General features: G+C 43.8%; 1 protein-coding gene across 1 annotated transcript in view; it reads left to right on the forward strand.

Annotated features, from left to right (window-relative positions):
* The first annotated feature begins 5,720 nt into the window (after positions 1 to 5,720).
* Positions 5,721 to 24,475, forward strand: part of LOC138664568 (myosin light chain kinase, smooth muscle-like) — a 63,453-nt gene continuing 44,698 nt past the window's right edge. Inside the window, exon 1 of the mRNA XM_069751373.1 lies at positions 5,721 to 5,941. Coding sequence (XP_069607474.1) covers positions 5,830 to 5,941 — 112 coding nt within the window. The 5' untranslated portion in view covers positions 5,721 to 5,829. The remainder of the gene's footprint in view (positions 5,942 to 24,475) is intronic.

Genomic DNA, 24,475 nt, shown 5'->3' on the forward strand with positions numbered 1-24,475 from the left:
TATATTACACTATATATGACATTTTACATTACACAACACATTTTAGTAATAAAACTTGTTTCTTCAGAGGGAAACATGGGCAGCATATCCATACCCTTACACATGAGCAGCATATCCATACCCTTACACATGAGCCCAAAGGGGCGTTCTTATCTGGGATACTTGACATATTGTTAGGATATGCCATGCATTTCCAAAAGAATGCTGGGATGCCATCTATCTCAAGAACAGGGCTCTGTTGCATTCTGTTAGGAAAGGAGAGGTGGGTGTGCGTGCAGCAATTCTTGGACCTACCATATAAACAGGAACTGAGAGTTGGCGGCACAAATGCGGCCCTCCAAATTCTGACTTAAGACAGGGCCCAGTGCTCGAAATATATGCAAATGTCAGTAGTGATCCCACATCTACTGAACACTTAAGACATTCCTGGCATATTGACAGGATATAGCATGAGTCTGGATAACCCCTTTTAAAACTGTATGTGAACAAGATCGCACACACTTCAGAGTTTAGCTCTGCTCACATCTGTGTTGAAGGCTTTGATGCAGACCGGATAAAACTACTGGGCAAAACAGTAAAGCACGCTTTGCTATTCTTGCTATTCTGTCCGGTAATTTGCACCGATCCCGTGGTGGTCCATGGGGTCTGCCTGGCACCCACAGGGACAGTGAAGCGGAGCATCTGGAACCTTCTTAATTTCTATATTCAGTTCCAATAGTGAAACAAATCTGGAAACAATAATGCAGGTGTGAGCAGAGCCTAGGCCCTTAAGCAGGTGCTGCTGCTATATTGTAGCATAAAGCAGATTTTTTTTTTTCTACTTGCCTCTTACCATGTGACCCCATTTACTGGATTTCTTATGTCTTGCTTGTTGGGTTACTCCCATTTGCTTGCCCTGTGCTGCGATGTAGAAGTGACATACAGCGATCTTTTGCTGCATGACCTGGCTGAAGTCTCCATAGAAGCCCAGTGTGAAGGATATGGGGGGGATTTAATGACAGCTAACAATCCTCCTTCAGTGTGTGTAGTTCTAACAGGACACCTGGCTTAGCATGTGGTCCAGCCACACCAGCAGGTATCAAAGATCATATAAGATGGCAGCCTGTAGAGCCCACACTGTGTAACTGCTTTGTCCAGTCAGATAGGATTTTATAAAGAGATTTATGGGCAGCACGGTGGCGCAGTGGTTAGCACAGCAGCCTTTCAACGCTGGGGTCCTGGGTTCAAACCCCACTAAGGACAACATCTGCAAAGAGTTTGTATGTTCTCTCCGTGTTTGCGTGGGTTTCCTCCGGGTACTCTGGTTTCCTCCCACATTCCAAAGACATACTAATGGGGCTCACAATCGAAATTCTATGATAATGTGTGCAAAACTGTAAAGCGCTACGGAATATGTTAGTGCTATATAAAAATAAAGATTATTATTTAAGGAGAATATGGAATTATCGTGCATCCTAGCCACATGCCGAACGCCTTCCAGGGTCTCAATCCGTTCTAGCACCCCTGTTGTAGAACAGCTAGTAGACGCCAGGTAGCAAAGCAGTATTTGGACTCCAAGTACAAAGGGGGCTTGGCTGGATCCGATGGTGCCAAAACCACCGCCCTATGGCCTTCCATAGAGAAGTTATAATCCATCTTGGGTTTCGGAGTTTCAGATGCCAAAGCAAGTGGGAGGGAGAGTAGGGTCATCCTATGGGGTGGGGAAAGGAGTGACTGACTAAGGGGTTAAGTGTACGTGCAACAAAGTGAGCCTTTGTTCTCTGCCAAGGGAGGTCACACAGCGTGTTGGAAAAAACAAAAATAGCTGGCCCCTACACCTCCCATGTGCCTATCTGCATCCAACGGCCGAACATCAAGCCGATATGACTTTTGTATTATCTGCTTAAATCTTTAGTACTTCACCTGTATTTGCATATCTGACTGTTGTGTATATAGTGTACTGTCTAGTGTGCTCTTAAGGTGATTAAAATATACAATTTAACCTTTAGCTGCTTTTTTGCCTCGATCCAAGAGTACACAAGTGTTCTTGGTTTTAACTACCGGGGCTGGTTTCTGGGCTAATATAATCCTGTTAATAGATCGGCTTTATATCGAATGAGGAACTGGTGGCAGTACCGATGTAACAGGCCAGATTAACCAGGCCCTTCCCCCGCACCCAGAATGTACCTGGGGTTAAAGTGGCCTAGGCCAGCATATACCCCAGCTGCTGTAGATCAGATTTTTCAGGCATTTGAGAACCTTTGAGTGATATACAGTGGGGCAAAAAAGTATTTAGTCAGTCAGCAATAGTGCAAGTTCCACCACTTAAAAAGATGAGAGGTGTCTGTAATTTACATCATAGGTAGACCTCAACTATGGGAGACAAACTGAGAAAAAAAAATCCAGAAAATCACATTGTCTGTTTTTTTAACAATTTATTTGCATATTATGGTGGAAAATAAGTATTTTGTCAGAAACAAACAATCAAGATTTCTGGCTCTCACAGACCTGTAACTTCTTCTTTAAGAGTCTCCTCTTTCCTCCACTCATTACCTGTAGTAATGGCACCTGTTTAAACTTGTTATCAGTATAAAAAGACACCTGTGCACACCCTCAAACAGTCCTGACTCCAAACTCCACTATGGTGAAGACCAAAGAGCTGTCAAAGGACACCAGAAACAAAATTGTAGCCCTGCACCAGGCTGGGAAGACTGAATCTGCAATAGCCAACCAGCTTGGAGTGAAGAAATCAACAGTGGGAGCAATAATTAGAAAATGGAAGACATACAAGACCACTGATAATCTCCCTCGATCTGGGGCTCCACGCAAAATCCCACCCCGTGGGGTCAGAATGATCACAAGAACGGTGAGCAAAAATCCAAGAACCACGCGGGGGGACCTAGTGAATGAACTGCAGAGAGCTGGGACCAATGTAACAAGGCCTACCATAAGTAACACACTACGCCACCATGGACTCAGATCCTGCAGTGCCAGACGTGTCCCACTGCTTAAGCCAGTACATGTCCTGGCCCGTCTGAAGTTTGCTAGAAAGCATTTGGATGATCCAGAGGAGTTTTGGAAGAATGTCCTATGGTCTGATGAAACCAAACTGGAACTGTTTGGTAGAAACACAACTTGTCGTGTTTGGAGGAAAAAGAATACTGAGTTGCATCCATCAAACGCCATACCTACTGTAAAGCATGGTGGTGGAAACATCATGCTTTGGGGCTGTTTCTCTGCAAAGGGGCCAGGACGACTGATCCGGGTACATGAAAGAATGAATGGGGCCATGTATCGTGAGATTTTGAGTGCAAACCTCCTTCCATCAGCAAGGGCATTGAAGATGAAACGTGGCTGGGTCTTTCAACATGACAATGATCCAAAGCACACCGCCAGGGCAACGAAGGAGTGGCTTCGTAAGAAGCATTTCAAGGTCCTGGAGTGGCCTAGCCAGTCTCCAGATCTCAACCCTATAGAAAACCTTTGGAGGGAGTTGAAAGTCCGTGTTGCCAAGCGAAAAGCCAAAAACATCACTGCTCTAGAGGAGATCTGCATGGAGGAATGGGCAAACATACCAACAACAGTGTGTGGCAACCTTGTGAAGACTTACAGAAAACGTTTGACCTCTGTCATTGCCAACAAAGGATATATTACAAAGTATTGAGATGAAATTTTGTTTCTGACCAAATACTTATTTTCCACCATAATATGCAAATAAAATGTTAAAAAAACAGACAATGTGATTTTCTGGATTTTTTTTTCTCAGTTTGTCTCCCATAGTTGACGTCTACCTATGATGTAAATTACAGACGCCTCTCATCTTTTTAAGTGGTGGAACTTGCACTATTGCTGACTGACTAAATACTTTTTTGCCCCACTGTACTCAATAATGGGGCCCCAGGCAGCACACATGGTCCCAGGCTGAACACGGGGCCCTAGGTAGAACTTGGGGGGGCAGAGACAGCGAACGGGGTCCCAGGCAGCGCACAGTGGCCCCAGGCAGCACATGGGGGGGGCCCCAGGCAGTGCACAGGGCCCCAGCCAGCATGCATGGGCCCCAGGCAGTGCACAGGGCCCCAGGCAGCACACAGTGGCCCAGGCAGCGCAGGGGGGCCCAGGTAGTGCAGAGGGGCAGAGACAGTGCATGGGACCCCAGACAGCGCGCAAGGGGGAGAGACAGGGCCCCTGAGCGCTGTCTCTGCCCCCCGTGCGCTGTGTGGGAGCCCCTATGCGACGTCTGAGGCCCCTTTCTTGAGTATATTACTTAATCCTGTGCCATGCCTGGGGCCCCTGTGTGCTGCCTGGGGCCCCTGTGCACGGACTGGGGCCCGTTATAAAGTATATCACTCAATGGTTCTCAAAAGCATTAAAAATCTGATCTACAGCAGCTGTGGTATATTCTTGCCCAGAGGGGTATAAACTGGCCTAGTCCAATTTATACTCCGGGTATATTCTGGGTGGTGGTGGTGGTGGTGGTGGTGGTGGTGGTGGTGGTGGTGGTGGGGGGGGAGTTAATCTGGCCTGTTACATCGGGCTGATGAGGTTCTGTTTCACTGGTCCTGATGAAAGCGGCCTGTCAGGGTTGTGAGCGAGTGTGGTGTCACGTCAGTGACTACATGAGCCACATCCTCTCGTTTCCTGTGCCTCTGGGACAGAGGGGTCAGTGTAAATCTGTGCCAAGCTGACCTTGTGTGTCCCCAGGGGCTGCTGATCGTCACGTTGATGCAGGCGAGGAAACCACATTACGTGATCCCTCTGATGTAACAGTGGCCTCAGGAGGGGCAGATTCATCACACCAGCCTAGTGTTAAATCTCTACAGCATATAGGACATTCCCTATATCGGTGCATCGTAGCTGGGTTGCCAATCGTCCGGAAATTCCAGGACAGTCCGTGAAAATAGGGAACTTTTTTGCCCTATCTGCAAAAATAAAATTTATGACACTCCTGTTTATGGTTTGTTTGTTTTTTGAGGCTGAAAAGTTATACAGATCATTGAGTGTAATTATCATAAATTTTACAGTGAATGCTGCAGCTCAGGTCTTCATATCAGAAATAAGGGCCGCAGACGTGAATCACTTATATCATAATAGCCTAAGGGTATGTGCACACGTATCCTGGAGGACTGCGGATTTTTCCGCAGCGGATTTTGGAAAACCGCAATGCAAAACCGATGCGGTTTTACATCTGCAGTTTTCTATTGGAGCAGGTGTAAAACCGCTGCGGATTCCGCAGTAAGAAGTGACATGCTGCGGATTGTAAACCGCTGCGTTTCCGCGCGTTTTTTTTTCCGCAGCATGTGCACAGCGTGTGCACATAGCCTAGAGGTACAAAATATCTGTACGTGATTTTTTTTTTTTTTTTGATGAACTGTCCCCCAAAAAATAAAAAGTAAAGTTGGCATCCCAGATAGAGAGTCCATGATGAGCCTAATGGACATGCGGTCCCATGACAATGGTGGTCCGGGCGTTACAGTTGTGTCCTTATTATACCCATGTGAGTTCAGCCGCTTTTTCCTGGAAATTGTACTAAAATGTTGGCAACTGTGCCAACTATAAATGAGTGTAATCTGTCCCTAGTTCCCTGGTACTGGGGTGACCAGGTGTAATCTGATCTTGGAGTCTGTTGCCTGGCATGAAGCCATGGAATATGACAGGTTGGTATGTCTATGACAACATGTGGAACAGGGCTGCCCCTGGGGATGAAGCTTCTGCTGGGCTCGGCCCTGTTTCTTCTGCTGTGTGTAGTGATTGGTGGTGAGGGTTCCCAGCCACTGTGCCCTCACAACTAGTTCCTCAGAGAGTTGTGGTGACACTCCAGGCAGCCAGGAGAAGACAGGAGCCTCCAGGACCATGAGCTACACATCCACCCTGAGGATCCAGCTGGGGAGACCCTCCTTGAAGGGCAGCAAAGAGGGGCCACCAAAACGTTCAGAGACAGGCTGCAGAGGTCTCCAGCACATAGGTGAGTACTAGAGAGCTGCAGGTGGAGCAGACTGTAGTGCAGTAAATCCCCTTTTTCCTCCTGGTAAGCTACATATTAACCGTAAACCATAAAGCCATTTACTTCTCCATCTTTGTGGGCTCAGTGATGGATTTATAGGGCATAATTCACACGTGGGACTTATATGATGTCTTTGCACCTGGCATGTGCTTGTGGATGAAGCAGTTTAGCCCTATTCATTTGTTGCATTTCTCTTTGTGCTGTTTTTGCTGTAGTTTTATTAGCAGCATGTCTGAGGGTTGTGCGCTCGCCATCCCAGATGTTGTAAAGGCTGTGTTCTGTTTTACGTCATGTGGCATGACGTGAATTGAGAATATTTGTAGGTGCATACCCCCCCCCCCCCCATTTTGAGTAGAAACACCATTCACGCCAGGAATGGGTCTGGTACATAACGGATGCAACAGCATCTGAAGGATCCCGTTGACTATAATGAGGTCCGTCTAGATTCGTTTATGGTGTCCATAATCTATAAAATGCATTAGTTCTTCCAATAAAATGACCAACCCAATAGCAAAAACTAGACCGTTTCATTCTAGTCATTGAGGCTTTTCTGGTGCCAGCTTCACCCATTTATGTATCGGATCCATTTTCCACAAATTCTTCTTCTTCTTCTTCTCCACAAAAAAACGGAAATTGCAAAATGCAGGTGTGAACGCAGAATTGGAAAGGTTTCTTATTTAGTGAGGTGCGCCAAATATATTTGCACTTGTAAGTGAACACATTAGTATTGCCTATTATCGATGGATCTCCATCAGCATTTGTAGCTTCTGCATGTCACATTTGGGGAAAAGCTGCGTCTTTTGGGGTATGTGCACACTGCGTTTTATAGATGGCGCTGAGTTTTTGCTTTAAAAAAAAACTCCTCAGGAAACAGCTGGCAGCTTGAAGAAGCTAAAAGAAGTGACCTGCCTATTCTTTGAGTGAAAAGACGGCACATAATAATAATAATAATCATTATTTTTATATAGCGCTAATATATTCCGCAGCGCTTTACAGTTTTGCACACATTATCGACATCTACACAGTGCGGTAGTTTGAGATTGCTCTCCATATCAGCGTGGCAGCTGTTTTCCAATGGGAAATCTGGGAGTTCCAAGGGAATCTGTCAACAATTTTTGCTATCCCATCTGAGAGCAGCATAATGTAGGGGCAGAGACCCTGATTCCAGCGATGTGTCTTACTTGGCTGATTGTTGCAGTTTTGATAAAATCACTGTTCTATGTTGCAAATCTCGCAGTTCTCTGAAAGCTGAACCCTGTATAACCCCGCCCACATCACTGTCAGCTTTCTGCCTATGCACAGTGTACACAGAAAGCTGCCAATCAGTAGAGGCTGTGTGGTTATACAAGCTCATGAATAAGGAGGGCTACATGGTAGAGGTTTGCTAGTCCTCTAGTGATGATCTCCTGCTGATAAATCTGTGATCACAATTTCAGCACGCAGCCCCGTAAATGAAACATTGCTGGGATCTGGGTCTCTGCTCCTACATTATGATGCACTCAGATTAAGTGTTGAGAACCTGTTGTTGTTTGTTTGTATAATAAGTACATGTTCTGTCCTTGGAAAACACGGATTGAATACGTATGTGAAATATCTTTTACAGGAGTGTAAAAGTGTGTGGGGGGAAAAAAAGGTCAGGGGGAGTTAAAATTACAGAACGCCATCTAAATGCTTATAACAAATGCATAAAAAAAAATTTTTCTTCATACAAACCCAAATGAAGCCAATGGATATGCCAAAAATGTCACAATTTCAACTGTCAGATAGCTAAGGTTCTGATGGAGACCGGTCCATATTATTTGTTCGCCCTCCAATGCTTCATTTTTCTTTTATTTTTATTTTTTTCTTTAACCTTTTGCTTTCTGCTGATTGTGTGATGCCGGGTGCGTGTTTTTACCTTTTCCTGTTTGGAAAGGAACCAGGTCCCATAACCAGTATTTCAGAGGGCCGTGGCCATAGGGGCTGCATTTATCCTGTTCATATCAGATTTTCTACCTTCTAGCCCTCTGGCTGTGGTGACGCTCCCCCCTGTGTGCTTCATGGCCAGATGTGATCGGAAGGACCTGAAATCTGAGAAGCCTGATATGGAATGGCTTTCTTGTACGGCGTACCCATGTGTAACGATGTGTAGACCCTCTGTCAACATTGGCCAAAATTAATTCTGGGTTAATGTCAATTTTTCTGGACGAAGCATGCGGGTTCTTTATGGAAGGGGTCTCTGGTGAGATTTATCTACAACTAGTCTGGAGTTCTTTCAGTCCACTGTTGCCATGTTAAGGGATGGACCACAGAGCCTGCAGTTGCCCTGGAATATACATAGGGAAAAATATTACATGACTGCCTGTTACAGAAGTGTGCCATTCACTATCACTCTGGAACAAACCACATACCTGGAACAAAATCTTCTGAATTTTTTTTATGTATGGGTAGGTGCCGTAATTTAATTTCCTGTACATTAGTGTGCGCACCATCCCAGTGGATGAGGTAACATGTTAGCGTGAAGTGCTGATATTACTTTTTTAGAATGTCCATCTTTTACACTTACAAAATTATAAAAAGGAGAATGGGCCAATGCAAAATTTTGAGCACCCTTGGAGATTTGTGTGCTCAGACAGCTTTGACCAAGATTTCAGGTCTTAACCCCTTAATGACCCCAGCTTTTTTCAGTTTTGCGTTTTCGTTTTTCGCTCCCCTTCTTTCCAGAGTCATAACTTAATTTTTCCATCAATATGGCCACGTGAGGGCTTATTTTCTTGCGGGACGAGTTGTACTTTTGAATGACATTGGTTTTAGCATGTCGTGTACTAGAAAATGGGGGGAAAAAAATCCGAGTGAGGTGAAATTGCAAAAAAAAAAAGGTGCAATCCTACACTTTTGTTTGGCTTTTTTGCTAGGTTCACTAAATGATAAAACTGACCTGCCATTATGATTCTCCATTCTCATTACGAGTTTATAGACACCAAACATGTCCAGGCTATTTTTTATCTACCGTATATACTCGAGTATAAGCCGACCCGAGTATAAGCCGACCCCCCTAATTTTGCCACAAAAAACTGGGAAAACTTATTGACTCGAGTATAAGCCTAGGGTGGAAATGCAGCATTTACCGGTGAATTTCAAAAATAAAAATAGATCATTATTTCCCCATAGCTGTGCCATATAGTGCTCTGCACCGTTCATATTTCCCCATAGGTGTGAACCATATAGTGCTCTGCACCGTTCATTGTGCCCCATAGATGTGCCATATACGGTGCTCTGCACCGTTCACTGTGCCCCATAGCTGTGCCATATACGGTGCTCTGCACCGTTCACTGTGCCCCATAGCTGTGCTGTGCCATATACGGTGCTCTGCACCGTTCACTGTGCCCCATAGCTGTGCTGTGCCATATACGGTGCTCTGCACCGTTCACTGTGCCCCATACATAGCTGTGCTGTGCCATATACGGTGCTCTGCACCGTTCACTGTGCCCCATAGCTGTGCTGTGCCATATACGGTGCTCTGCACCGTTCACTGTGCCCCATACATAGCTGTGCTGTGCCATATACGGTGCTCTGCACCGTTCACTGTGCCCCATAGCTGTGCTGTGCCATATACGGTGCTCTGCACCGTTCACTGTGCCCCATACATAGCTGTGCTGTGCCATATACGGTGCTCTGCACCGTTCACTGTGCCCCATAGCTGTGCTGTGCCATATACGGTGCTCTGCACCGTTCACTGTGCCCCATACATAGCTGTGCTGTGCCATATACGGTGCTCTGCACCGTTCACTGTGCCCCATAGCTGTGCTGTGCCATATACGGTGCTCTGCACCGTTCACTGTGCCCCATAGATGTTCCACATAAATTTGTGCCGCCGCTGCCGCAATAAAGAAAAAAAAACACATACTCACCTCCCTTGATTGCAGCTCCCGGCGTCTCGTTCCGGCGCCTCCATCTTCCCGGCGTCTCTGCTCTGACTGATCAGGCAGAGGGCGCCGCGCACACTATATGCGTCATCGCGCCCTCTGCCTGAACAGTCAGAGAGCAGAGACGCCGGGAAGATGGAGGCGCCGGCCGGGAAGATGGAGCGACGCCCGGCGGCTGGAACGAGGACAGGTGAATATGCTATACTCACCTAGTCCTGGCGATCCTCGCGCTGTCCCCTCCTGTCTTCGGTGCCGCAGCTTCTTTCTCTATCAGCGGTCACCGGCACCGCTGATTAGAGAAATGAATAAGCGGCTCCGCCCCTATGGGAGGTGGAGCCGCTTATTCATTTCTGTAATGAGCGGTCCCACGTGACCGCTGAAGAGAGGAAGAAACTGCAGCGCCGAAGCCCGTGGGACGGCAGGGACAGCGCGAGGATCGCTGGGACTAGGTAAGTATACCCCAGCGCCCTCAGCCCCTCACCTGCCGACCCCACCGCTACCGTGACTCGAGTATAAGCCGAGGGGGGCACTTTCAGCCCAAAAATTTGGGCTGAAAATCTCGGCTTATACTCGAGTATATACGGTAAGTGGTAAACAAAATTCCAAACTTTGCAAAATAAAAATTAAAAAAAAAATTGCGCAATTTTCCGTTATGCGTAGCTTCTCCAATTTTTGTGATCTGGGGTCGGGTGAGGGCTTATTTTTTGTGTTCCAAGCTGACATTTTTAATGGTGAAATTTTGGTGCAGATCTGTTCTTTTGATCGACCGTTATTGCATTTTAATCCACTGTCGTGGCCACCAAAAAAAGTAATTCTGACGTTTAGAATTTTTTTTCCTTTTTATTGATAGATCAGGGGGCGAAAGGGGTGTGATTTGAACTTTTATTTTTATTTTTTTCATATTTTTTTAAAACTTTTTTCTTATTTATTTACTTTTGTCATGCTTCAATAGTCTCCATGGGAGGCTAGAAGCTGGCATAGCCTGATCGGCTCTGCTACATAGGAGCGATGCTCAGATCGCTCCTATGTAGCTGAATTACGGCATTGTTATGAGCACCGACCACAGGTTGGCGCTCACAGCAATCTGGCATCAACAACCATCGAGGTCTTCAGGAAACCTCTGGTTGTCATGCCGACGCATCGCTGACCCCCGATCATGCGACTGGAGTCAGCGATGTGCGCATTTCCTGCCCGATGGCCGGAAGAGCTAGTTAAATGCTGCTGTCAATTTGACAGCGGCATTTATCTAGTTAATAGCGGCAGGTGGATCGCTATTCCACCCGCCGCTATTGCGGGCACATGTCTGCTGTACAAAACAGCTGACATGTCCCGGCTTTGATGCGGGTTCACTGCTGGAGCCCGCATCTCTCTTATACCAGGTCCTAAACTTGCCTTACCTCGCTTGTATTCTCTAGCCTTCTGATCGTGCACTCCGCCTCCTAGCTTCAGGTGTTTTAATTACAGCAGGTCCAATACCCCTCCACAGAGAGAGAGAGAATTTTAGTCTAAGAAGAGGTTTCACATGTACCCTTTCAGATGGAGACGTTTATTCTCAGCGAGGTAAGGCAAGTTTAGGACCTGGTATAAGAGAGATGCAGTTCAAATTTCGTGTTTTCAAGTTTGCATGTTTTAGCGCTGCAGTGTGCTGCCTTATTTACTTAACTGTATACGAGTTGGCGACTCTAGGTTCAGCACCTGTTCACACTTAGTCTATGTTTGGATGTGCAGGTCAGGTTTTTGAAATTGTTTACCTTCTTAGTTCGGAAATGCCAAGGCCAGGTGATGCAAATTTCCTAGCTTTATAAAAACCCAGCCTCCTCAAACCTTGTACCAAAAAACAGCAGTCATGGGTTCTTCTAAGCAGCTGCCTACCAAAATGAAAATGGTGCAGTCCCACAAAGCAGGAGAAGGCTATAAGATAGCAAAGCATTTTCAAGTTGCCCTTTCTTCAGTTCAAAATGAAATTAAGAAATGGCCATTAGTAGGAACAGTGGAGGTCAAAATAAGGTCTGGAAGACCAAGCAAAATTTCAGTGAGAGCTGCTTGTGGGATTGCTAGAAAGTCAAATCAGAATCACCGCTTGACTGCTAAAGACCTTCAGAAAGATGTAGCACGCTCTGGAAGATGTAGTGAATTGTTCTACTGTTCATCGACACATGCACAAGTCTGGCCTTCATGGAAGAGTCATCAGAAGAAAACCTCTCCTGCGCTCTCACCATAAAATTCAGTATCAGAAGTATGCAAAACATCTAAACAAGCCTGATGCATTTTGGAAGCAAGTCCTGTGGACTGATGAGGTTAAAATAGAACTCTTTGACCACAAAGATCAAAGGTATGTGTGAACTAAAAAGGCACAGAATTTTAGGAAAAGAACATCTCGTCAACTAGTAAGCATGGGGGTGGATCAATCATAATTTGGGGATTTAATGAAATTTCAACAAATTCTTGATGCAAACAGAACACCATCTGTAAAAAATGGATAATCCTAAGCATATGTCAAAATCCAGAACAGACTAACTTAAGGCACAAGTTGAAGGTTTTACAATGGCCCTTATGTTCCCCTGATATGAAAATCATTGAAAATCTGTGTCTAGACCTCCAAAATAGCAGTGCATGCAAGACGACAAAGAAATCTCATAGAACTGGAAGAAATTTCCAGGAAAGAATGGATGAAAATCCCTCAAACAAACAAGAATTGAAAAACTTTTTGTCTGACTATAAGGCCGGCTTCACACTCAGCGTATGAAAATACGGTCCATATATTACGGCTGTAATACGCTGAAACGTCCCGAAAATAGTGGTCCGTAGCTCCTCCGTAGGCAGGGTGTGTCAGCGTTTTTTGCGCATGGCATCCTCCGTATGTAATCCGTATGGCATCCGTACTGCGTGGTTTTCTCGCAGGCTTGCAAAACCAACATACCGCTATAGAAATGATCCATGTGTCCCAAAAAGAAAAAAATATATATATATATATACTGTATATATATATATATATATATATATATATATATATATATATATATATATATATATATATATATATGTCATTAGACACATATATGTATATATATTAATATTTATTCCAGCGCTATACAGCTTGAAAGCCGGTAATTCAATTACCGGCTTTTTCTTTCTCCTTCTTAAAACCCAACATGATTTGAGACATGGTTTACATACAGTAAACCATGTCTTCTCTCCATTTTTTTTGCAGATTCCACACTACTAATGTCAGTAGTGTGTATCTGCAAAATTTGGCCGTTCTAGCTCTTAAAATAAAGGGTTAAATGGCGGAAAAAATTGGCGTGGGCTCCCGCGCAATTTTCTCCGCCAGAGTAGTAAAGCCAGTGACTGAGGGCAGATATTAATAGCCTGGAGAGGGTCCATGGTTATTGGCCCCCCCCCTGGCTAAAAACATCTGCCCCCAGCCACCCCAGAAAAGGCACATCTGGAAGATGCGCCTATTCTGGCACTTGGCCACTCTCTTCCCATTCCCGTGTAGCGGTGGGATATGGGGTAATGAAGGGTTAATGCCACCTTGCTATTGTAAGGTGACATTAAGCCTAATTAATAATGGAGAGGCGTCAATTATGACACCTATCCATTATTAATCCAATTGAATGAAAGGGTTAAATAAAACACAAACACATTATTTAAAATTATTTTAATGAAATAAAAACAATGGTTGTTGGAGTATTTTATTCTACGCCCAATCCAATCACTGAAGACCCTCGTTCTGTGAAAGAAAAAACATAATAAACCAACAATATACTTACCTTCCGCAGATCTGTAACGTCCAACGATGTAAATCCTTCTGAAGGGGTTAAAACATTTTGCAGCAAGGAGCTTTGCTAATGCAATGCTACTCCTCGCTGCAAAACCCCGGGGAATGAGTCTAAATATAGATCAATGAGCTATATTTAGCTTCATTTGCGGTGAGGCGCCCTCTGCTGGATGTTCATAGATCGTGGGAAATTTCCTAGAAAGCTCCCAGGCTTTCTAGGCAAGTTCCCATGATCTATAAACAGCCAGCAGAGGGCGCCTCACCGCAAATGAAGCTAAATATAGCTCATTGATCTATATTTAGACTCATTCCCCGGGGTTTTGCAGCGAGGAGTAGCATTGCATTAGCAAAGCTCCTTGCTGCAAAATGTTTTAACCCCTTCAGAAGGATTTACATCGTTGGACGTTACAGATCTGCGGAAGGTAAGTATATTGTTGGTTTATTATGTTTTTTCTTTCACAGAACGAGGGTCTTCAGTGATTGGATTGGGCGTAGAATAAAATACTCCAACAACCATTGTTTTTATTTCATTAAAATAATTTTAAATAATGTGTTTGTGTTTTATTTAACCCTTTCATTCAATTGGATTAATAATGGATAGGTGTCATAATTGACGCCTCTCCATTATTAATTAGGCTTAATGTCACCTTACAATAGCAAGGTGGCATTAACCCTTCATTACCCCATATCCCACCGCTACACGGGAATGGGAAGAGAGTGGCCAAGTGCCAGAATAGGCGCATCTTCCAGATGTGCCTTTTCTGGGGTGGCTGGGGGCAGATGTTTTTAGCCAGGGGGGGGCCAATAACCATGGACCCTCTCCAGGCTATTAATATCTGCCCTCAGTCACTGGCTTTACTACTCTGGCGGAGAAAATTGCGCGGGAGCCCACGCCAATTTTTTCCGCCATTTAACCCTTTATTTTAAGAGCTAGAACGGCCAAATTTTGCAGATACACACTACTGACATTAGTAGTGTGGAATCTGCAAAAAAAATGGAGAGAAGACATGGTTTACTGTATGTAAACCATGTCTCAAATCATGTCGGGTTTTAGGAAGGAGAAAGAAAAAGCCGGTAATTGAATTACCGGCTTTCAAGCTGTATAGCGCTGGAATAAATATTAATATATATACATATATGTGTCTCAGTGACATATATATATATATATATATACCTATTCTATGTGTACACATTTATTCTACCTATTGGACTGTAAGCTGTCAGTGTGATTTTACTGTACACCGCACTGAATTACCGGCTTTTCTCTCTAACAGCGCTGCGTATTTCTCGCAAGCCACACTGCTTGTCCGTGTGAAATCCGTATTTTTCACGCTTCCATAGACTTTCATTGGCATATTTCTTGCGCAGTACGGTGACAAACGCAGCATGCTGCGATTTTGTACGGCCGTAGAAAGCCGTATAATACTGATCAGTAAAATACGGCAGATAGGAGCAGGGGCATAGAGAATAATTGTGCCGTATTTTTTGCGAGTTTTACGGACGTAGTTTCTGCGCTCTTACGTCCGTAAAACTCGCAAGTGTGAAGCCGGCCTAAAAAGCATTTACAAGCTGCAATACTTGCAAAAGGGGGTGCTACTAGGTACTAACCATGCAGGGTGCCCAAACCTTTGGATCAGCCCATTTTCCTTTTTGTAACTTTTAAAATATAAAAGATGAAAAAAAAATATACGGTGTGTATATATATTTTCCTAAAATACAAGGGAAATATATCATCTTTAACTTTAGGCCTTTTCAAGATCATTTCATATTTAACTTGCTTGACAAAAACAGTCATTTTGACCAGGGGTGCCCAAACATTTACATGCTACTGTATGTATTAAGGACTGGGGAAGATTTATATGATACAAGGAACAAAGACAAAAAACCTGTTTGACAAGAGTCTTCCCCCACTTGCGTAACTCTGGTCTGTAATTAAGGGGTTTTCTGTTCCTTAAAATCATTTAGGAACCCAATAGTAACCTGTCATTTACCATGATTGAGATTTGGAGTCTTTGATTAAGATTGACCTCGATTTCGCAAAAAAAAAAAAAAATGGTCAAAGAAATTCTCAAGATTAAAACTCAAAACGTCTAGAAAACTTGCAATCTGCCGGCACTTGCACAATCCTGAATTTTTGGGGTTTAAATGGAGCCAAGCAAACCAACCTGCATGGTGCATATCGCCCTCCTAGCTTGGCTATTTATTAGGATGTGTTGGTAGATGTTTTCTTTCCTTTGTTTTATTGCAGCCTCTAAATTGCACATAAATAAACCTCAGATAACAAAAGTGATGTGCCACACCATACAAGGGGTTAATCTGCTTATAGAAACATAAGATTTTTATTGATAGGGCAGAAAATTACAATATCATGATGTGATGAGTGGACATTCCCTGGACCCTTTACTGGTCAGTCTGTCCATGTGGGCACACGGAGGCTGAACTGCTATGCCAGGCACAGCGTATACAGAAGAGTCAATGTGCCAGGATAGACAATGAGTCCACGGCATCTTATTCTGTTGGTCTGGTAGGGTTATGCAAGTTAGGATATTCCGTAAATATTTGTCTCCCAGAAAACCTACATTTCTGGCGAGTTTAATGTCTATAGGTCATGGTTTTAGATCCCCTGTCAAGGACTGCCATGAAAAGAAATCCGAATCTGATGCATCCCCCGTGTACCTCCAACTTAGAGGGTATGTCACTAATCCTACCATATCTTTATTACATGTTTGCATTTTTTTTAATTTTGTGGAATCATTTCTGTAGCTTATTCCTGCTATTTTTTTTCCAGTAACTTATACTAGAAATTGATTAAATTGATATCTGCGGGTTACAAGTTGGAGGAGGGTTCCTCACTCTATCATTATCCAATCAGTGCTGCCCATGTCATGTAGACACACCCCATTGACAAGGGGGGAAATCTAACACCTACTTGGATATTTAACCATAAATATTTGTAGAATTACAAAAACAGTAATTCTTATTTCATGGAAAATACAAGTGGTTACTAAAGCAGACATGTTGGAAGTTATGACAGGTCTAATTATATGTCATAAGTGTAGTTATGAGTGCTACAAACCAAAAGCTGGGGCATTGGTTCACTGCCTGCACCCCTTTCTGTAGACGGGTAATTGAAGCTGGTTAGGTGATGAAGAGCAGACATGGAGTGAGTACACAGAGTAAATAACAGGTAGGTGTCAATGTTGGACAACCATGTGGGCCAGCAGATGTCCTTGTATGCCTCCACTAGCACGCAGGTGTTTAATGCATGGGTGTCCATGCTTTCACCTTGTGTAGCTTCCCCATCTGTACTGCACATTTTAATTATAAGGCTATGTGCACACGATGCGGATTTGCTGCGCAGAAACGCTGCAGATCCGCACTGATGTACAGTACAATGTTATTAAATGGGGGGAAAAAAAATAGCTGTGCGGAAAAATCAGTGCGGAATTGCTGCGGATTTCAAAGAAGTGCATGCCACTTCTTTTGTGCGGATCTGCAGCAGTTCTGCACCCTTCAATGTTAAAAATCCACAGTGGCAAAAACCGCAGAAACCCGCACAAAATCTGCAGCAATTCCACATAAAAACCGCACAAAATCCGCATAAAAACCGCGGCTACGGATTCTGCCAGGAGCTGCGGATTTTGTGCAGAAAATTCTGCACTTCTTTTCTTACGTGTGCACATAGCCTAATTCTAGTTTCTCAGAATTCATGGATACATGCATAATCTATTCACATCTCTGGGTGAAATGGCAAGTTTTGGTAGATTGCAGCCCCCAGGAACACTATCTCCCTGATTTTATGGATATATCATATTGATGTATGATATGTATAGAATACTTGAAGGATGTTTAGGAAGAGGATGGTCATCTTGTTTCTCTAAAACCTAAAGATGTGAACTGGGATATAAGGTGGTAGCATGCAACGTCTAGGCGCATGTTCACAGTGGCCACTAAACAGACAAAACCTAAGATCAAAATAAAATGAGCAAATTCTCTGCAGTAAAATAAGGCATTTGTTGTGGGGTTTTTTTATATTGGGTTTTATATTGTTTTTCTAGTAGGTTTCAGGGGAAAAAATGACCCAGAGCAGAAATGAAGGCTAAAACTGGAGGATGGCTGACAAGATTCGCTTCTAATCCACTTGCCATCAGCAGAGGGATCAGTGAGGGGTCTGGAGAGCCTCTTTATAACATGTCATCCAAGGAATATCCTTGTCAGACCCCAGGAGATGCAAGTATTGCTCCTCTGTACATATCTGTTCATATGTCCTGGGAATTCACCTCTGCCAGAAGCTCTAATAGATCGGTTCGTGAGCAATAACTGTATCTCATCCCTTTTTTATTTTATGCTATTTTTGCCATTATGCATGTCTTTGTTTCACCTCTTGTAACTCTTATTTTTTTTAAGCTTTTTTAACCACTGTACTTTTTTGTATGTTAAATAAAAAATTTAAAAAGTTTGTTCCTCGTTGCGCTAATGTACTGATGATCTCGAGGACAGAAAATACCTTGCTTGTGTATCCTTGCAGCCAGATCGCAAGTGGTGAACCATTCAGGAGCTTATAAAAGTTGGGTGTCATGTATACCAGGGTTTCCCAGTGCATCTCACTGGACTGGTAAAACAGCAAGTGGTAGCAGCGTAGAGTATGCTGTGGATGTGGGAGACAGTCTGTGATTCCCTTAGCTCATAGTTGGACTGTTGCGATATGTGAGTGGGAAGCAGATTCCCCCTTGATGGTCACATCTGAGACATGTGTGTCGTGAGCGAGTGGCGATGGTGACAAATGGTTATTCAAATCATTAACATTTCTTACGTATCCATAAGAGGTACCCCATATTATCTGATAACGTGGCAGCCATCATTGGATCCAAGTGAAAAAAAGTGAGGAGAGCCGTAGCAATTTATATGTGCAGCTCAATTCATTCACATTGTAATGCAGCGGCTTTCATGACAGCGTGGTAATGAGCCAGTGACTCAGGTTAGTACAACTAAGCTATGTGCACACGTCCGGATTTCTTGCAGAAATTTCCTGAAGCAAAGCGGACATTTTCTGCAAGAAAACCGCATGCGGATTTTTTGCGTATTTCACGCGTGGGTTTTTTTTTTTTGCTCGTTTTTGTGCGGATTTTTCCGGAGGTTCTGGGATGCAATAATATAGTGGGAAATCTGCAAAATATCCGCAAAATAATGAACATGCTGCGTTTTTTTCCGCGATGCGCTTTGTTTGCGGGAAAAAAAGCAACATATGCACAAATTGCGGAATGCATTCTAAATGATAGGATGCATATGTATGTGGATTTTAAGCGTTTTTATAGCAAAAAAACGCAAAAAATCCGGAAGAAATCCTGACATGTGCACATACCCTAATCCTTCGGTTTGCAGCAGGATCCTCCCTAACAGTCCGTATCAAATATGTTGCCGTGGGTGCATCAGTGGCTTTGCTTTCTCCGGCCTGTGTTCAGTCTCACAAAGACCTGACATACATAGTCTCCTGTTCTGATGTTTGCAAACCAAACACTTACACCCAAACCTTAACTTAAAATTTAAATGGGAACCGTGGGCATGGGCCACTCTGAAGACCCGGAGTGAAGGGAGAGATCCGCCCCGCTACCATCCAAACCATGTCAGGTTTTCTTAAATCTGATTTGGTCAAATAGCTTGACCAAGTCCACACTCTCCTTTATTTTGCATTGTAACCACTGCTGTGGCTGTAATTACAATGCTGTCTAGCGGGTTTGGTATGCCTCTATGGGCATCCTGGAGGACACAACAACTTTCTTATGATTGCCCCTCACTGCCTCATGACCTCTAACGCAGTTATGGAAATATGGAGGCTGCCGTCTGGTCACCTAGAAGTATGAATATGCCATAAATATGTAGGAGATTAGACAGTCCCTTTAACATTTACTGGTGACTTGGTGGAAAATGCTCTAAAGAAAAATGATTTGTTCTGTTTTTCTTTTGTCTTCCTTGTTTCTGATTCAGATCTTGGTGTGAAATCCTGTCCACTGATAAGGAATAACAGGAAAAAAATTTTATTTATTTTTTTTATTTTCCTTTTTTAAAGTCTACTGTGAGAGGGGAAAAACAAGTTATGACTTCCTTTAAAATCAGTGCACAAATCTGAAATTCTTTTGAAGATTGAAACATTCCATCATGTACAAAGTGAGAACAAAAACATCTCTATAAAATGGCAGAAAAAAGTGTAAGGGGAATGTAAAAAGCCTGGGCATCTGAAGTGAAATTGCATTGATTGGACAGTCTGCACGGAGTTAATCGTGAATTAATAAAGATAGAAAATTTCGGACTTGATCTTGAACAGCCAACGCAATTACTGTAAAAAAGAAATTAGAGGAAAAAGGGAATAAAGGGGGGTGAGTGTGATACCCGATCATTGGCACATACTTTGTTAGTGGCATGCTAGGCCCCTCACGTCCTGGAATGTGTTTTCCTTTTAAAATACTTTTACTTTCATGGTTTTCACTTTAACAATAAAGATCATGTCCTAGGAAGTCATAATTCTATATACATAATTTTTTTTTTTTTTTTTTTTTACTAGTTTTCAACAATTTTTATGGCATTCCACAGCAATGCTATGCAAATGAACTCTGGCTGATTTTCTTTCTTTTTTTAATAGGAATGTTATGCATACAAAAACTATTCTAAAAAGATTAGGCTACACGCACGTGGAGTTTTCTAAGGAGTCTTTCGGTGCTGGTCAGCCCCAAAAAGAGGGGGCTGACACTTAAAGAAAACTCTTCCTATTAATCTGTATTAAATAACAACTTTTTAATCGTGGTGTTTTTTTTTTTTTGTTTTTTTTTTGGCTTCAGGTTTTCCAAAAAACTGGCAAGTGGTTAAAAGTAGTAGGGACCTGGCAACATCTAAAGAATTTTCGCAGTACAAAGGCTCTTAGCCTCCCCTTTGACTTCTGTTGTAAAAGTCATCAAAAACACCTTGGCATGTACCGTAATTCTTTTTCTTTGCGTTTTTTGCCTCCAAAATGCTGTTTTATTGTTTTTTAAATGTACTGAGAAAAAAAGTGAGAAAATAACCCAAAAAAAGCTTAAAGTTTGTCAAGTTTGGAGCAGATTCCATGAGGAGTCCACCTCAGAAGTGACGTGTCATGAGGTTTTCTGTACTCGATGGGGTGAGGTAGGGTGGTGAATAATAAGACAAAAACTCTCCATATTAACAGCAAAGCCTATATTCCATTGACATGAACAGAAGTATTCAAAGAGTGATTGAAGTGGTTTTTCATGTGGATTTTGGAATGGACCAGCTTCAATAGCAGCCAAGCCTTACTGTGAATTTGTGCGTCTCACAATGTTATACACTGTAATAATGTAAAGTCTTCCAGGAATGGCTTGAAGGCAGGTGTGGGCAATTGGTTTTCCCAAGAGGCCACCTGAGAAACTGACTGTTGTGAATGGCACAACCAATAGGCTGCATAATTAGTCGTACCGATGACAAGCTAGGGGAAGTGGAGTAACTGCTTAACCTATTTTCATGCAGCACAATCCAATGCACAGCAAAAATATTTGTTGAAAACCCACTACTAGGCAACCACTTTTAAATGAGTTTTTAGATGAGTTTTCCAGTCATAGATTTCTGTCTTTCAATGGACTGTGCTGGGTTAAAATAAAATAATGAAATCTGATTGTACTTGCCCTCCACAGTTCACTGCCTTTCAGTTGTGAGCAGTCGTGAAATCCCGACTACCATACATTTTACCATTGCAATCGATCATGTCGTTCAGCAGTTCATTCTGTCTACATTTGCACAGCTGCTGAGCTCCGTGATTGGCAGCAGCGGTGATGTAAGCAGTAATCGTAAAACTGCAATGATAAAAAGGTTTACTTGTCCCCTGTAGCGGCACTGTTTTTAAAGCAAATTAACCCTATATATAATGTAGTATATAAGGGTGGATGTACAACATTAGAATAAAAACACATGTACATATTCCATAATCATACTTGTAACAAGATATTCGGACCTTATGCATGTCACATGTGGATCCATGGATGTGGAATAAGGCTCTGGGATCCTACTGTCAAGGTGTGTCTCAGTCCTGGTATGCTGCTGAGTATGTGGGGCTTCCCACTTACTTCTGGCCTGCAGGCCTCTTCTGAGCCCAGGAATCCCTCTTCTGGAACCAGGGCAGCAAACAATCCAGGAGACACGTGGTTAATAAAAAATAAATAAAAAAAATTTCCCTTAGAGAATGGCAACCTGTACCGTTTTTTTAATAAGCCGGTTTAGATAAGGCCCAACGGGTTGTCATCTTTCCCTCAGGTACCGGATACAACTTTAGCCCTGGTTCTCAGGATAGGTGGCATATCCTCCTCTCTGGCTTTCCTAGCCCTTGGGGATCATCCTCTCATGTAGGAGCATTTCTGGATTGCAATACCTTCCACCCCTTGTAGTCTGAGTCCATCCTTTCCTGTAACTTAGCAAGCTGAGTGTGCCCCTGGCCCCCCGACGTCCACCTTGAGGTTGCCCTTGGCCCTTAGACGGAAGCACATGAAGGGTATTTAAGGCAGTCTGCTGCCCCGAATGTATTAGGCTCCTATTATCCCTAGCAGCCCACTATTTCTGCTGCATATGCACTCCTGCCCTCGCATTAACTAACTGTCACTTGTTGCCTCTGTTTCTAACACTCAGTTCCCCCTCTAACCTGGGCTGGCCACTTCAGTTAACAGTGTCCCAGCCAACTGCAGCCCCAGGGGGTATTTTACTTGTACCACATGAAAGTACATAAAACACATTTAACTCTTGGGGGTCTAGAAGCAATCCGTGAGCTCATACCACCGTTACATTCCCACACACTTTGATCATGGTCATCTCTGACCATGTTGTACCTTTAAAAGAAACGTTAGTCTTATAATGCATTGTCTCTGCTCTATCACACAACAGACTGTAGGTTGGTCCTGTCGTCTTTTTAAATCCAGCCCTTCTCGGTAATGACCCCATAACAGTGTCCAAGTCCATTTATATCAACAGTCCCTTATGCTAATGAGTCGCCCACCAAGGCAGTGGGGTACTCTGTACCGGGTCCGGTTGCCCTTAAAGGGCATGTAACGGTGGCTGTGACCCGGTCCGCGGCCCTGGGACTCAATTAAAGACGAACGGTCTTTAAAGGGGTATTGTGAAAGTCTATTCTCGTGACGCCACCTGTGGTTCTTGGTCAGTAGGGACCGATGCCGCTTAAAGGGGTCCTCTGTGGTGATGGTATGGCGACTGGATGGTGATGCTTCCCACAGGTGAAGCGGGTTCCCCAGGGCTCCCCAGGTATATGGCAGGGATGATGTGTTGCCAGTAAATAACACATGACTCAGGGTTGCAGTCTTTACCTGGTTTATTGTTGGTAGCAGGCCCCAGTCCAGGGCATCAGCAACAGGTACAGAAAGAGTCCAGACAGCCCGGAAACAAGAAGTCCCCTTGGCAGGTCAGGTTGGAAGCCTTCCTCTATGCACTGGGTTTCTGGTACCTTGCTTTCTGTGGTTTGCTGGCAAAGTATTCCGTTCTCTCTCTTGTCCTGGGACAGAACCTGCACGGCAGGCAGCTTGAGCTGTACTCTTGGGGGTCTCTATCTTCTGCTTTGCCTCAGGTACCGGATGGGCAGTATACTTATAGTCCTATGCCCTCCAGCTCTGCTGTGGACCTTACAGCTATCCACAGCCTCGGGCTCCCTGTGCCCGGTTTCTGCGCTCTGGCTCTTAGGGGCCTAATCGTCACCTCCTTGAGCCCTCAATCTCTCCTCTGCTCCTTTCCTGTCTGCTCCAGACTGAACTGAACTCTCTGGTCTCTCTGGACCAACTATCTGACGACTCCTCCAGACCAGGATCTTTATTCAGGGAAGCAGCCCTAAAACCAGGTTTTGAGCTCCCCCTCCTGGCCTGGATTCAGAAGGGGTGTGTGTGTGTGTGTGTGTGTGAGATTACCTGCCAAAGGGATCTCTCTTGTCTCCAGGCATAGCACGACCCTCCCGAGAGGAAGGCAGCACTACTGTGGTACCTGAACTCTTGGGATGCCACAGTAACACGTTCATAGCCTCCAGTTGCGACACAGTCCAGAGCGGTACAATCCTGCTTGAAAAAGATTGTAATAACTCAAAAGATCGCCAGCTTCCACTATTCCAGCAGAAAAGGGTGCAACAAAAACAATATGTAACAGTCACTCAAAACAATTATCCACTTGAACTTCGGCAGCTTCTGGCCCGTAAGTGAAAAGGAACAGTCCCTTATATGAAAACTCTCTAAAAAGTCCTGAACAATTCCTTATTCGGGAAAGGGCACTGCCCCAACAGAGAAGCCACAATTCAACAATTTTCAGCAGCTTCCTCCAACTCTGACTAAGAGACCACCTGCCCTGTCACCTGATCAGGGTTTGGCTCGGGCCTTCCTCCACTCCTCCATAAAAGCAGCCCAAGCAATGGGAGATGATGGCCTCTTCCACTTCCATGACTCGTCTGGGAATTTTTCTGGACCGGGGTCTGCTTGTGCTGATGTAAAGTTGGCATGTGGGAAATGTGATTTATTAACTATTTTGTGTGACACCACTCTCTGATTTAAGGGTACAAAAATTAAGTTTGAAAATTGCAAAAAATTGTGTTCCCTTTATTTGCCAAACTTCCATTTTTTTTCATAAATAAAAGCAAGTTATATCACATAAATTTTTTACCACTAACACGAAATACAATAAGTCACAAAAAAAGAATCTCCGAATCAATGGGATACATTGAAGCGTTCCAGAGCTATGACTTCATAGTGACAGTGGTCAGAATTGTAAAAATTGGCTTGGTCATTA

The sequence above is a fragment of the Ranitomeya imitator genome, chromosome 2, assembly GCF_032444005.1.
Source record: "Ranitomeya imitator isolate aRanImi1 chromosome 2, aRanImi1.pri, whole genome shotgun sequence".
NCBI lineage: Eukaryota > Metazoa > Chordata > Amphibia > Anura > Dendrobatidae > Ranitomeya > Ranitomeya imitator.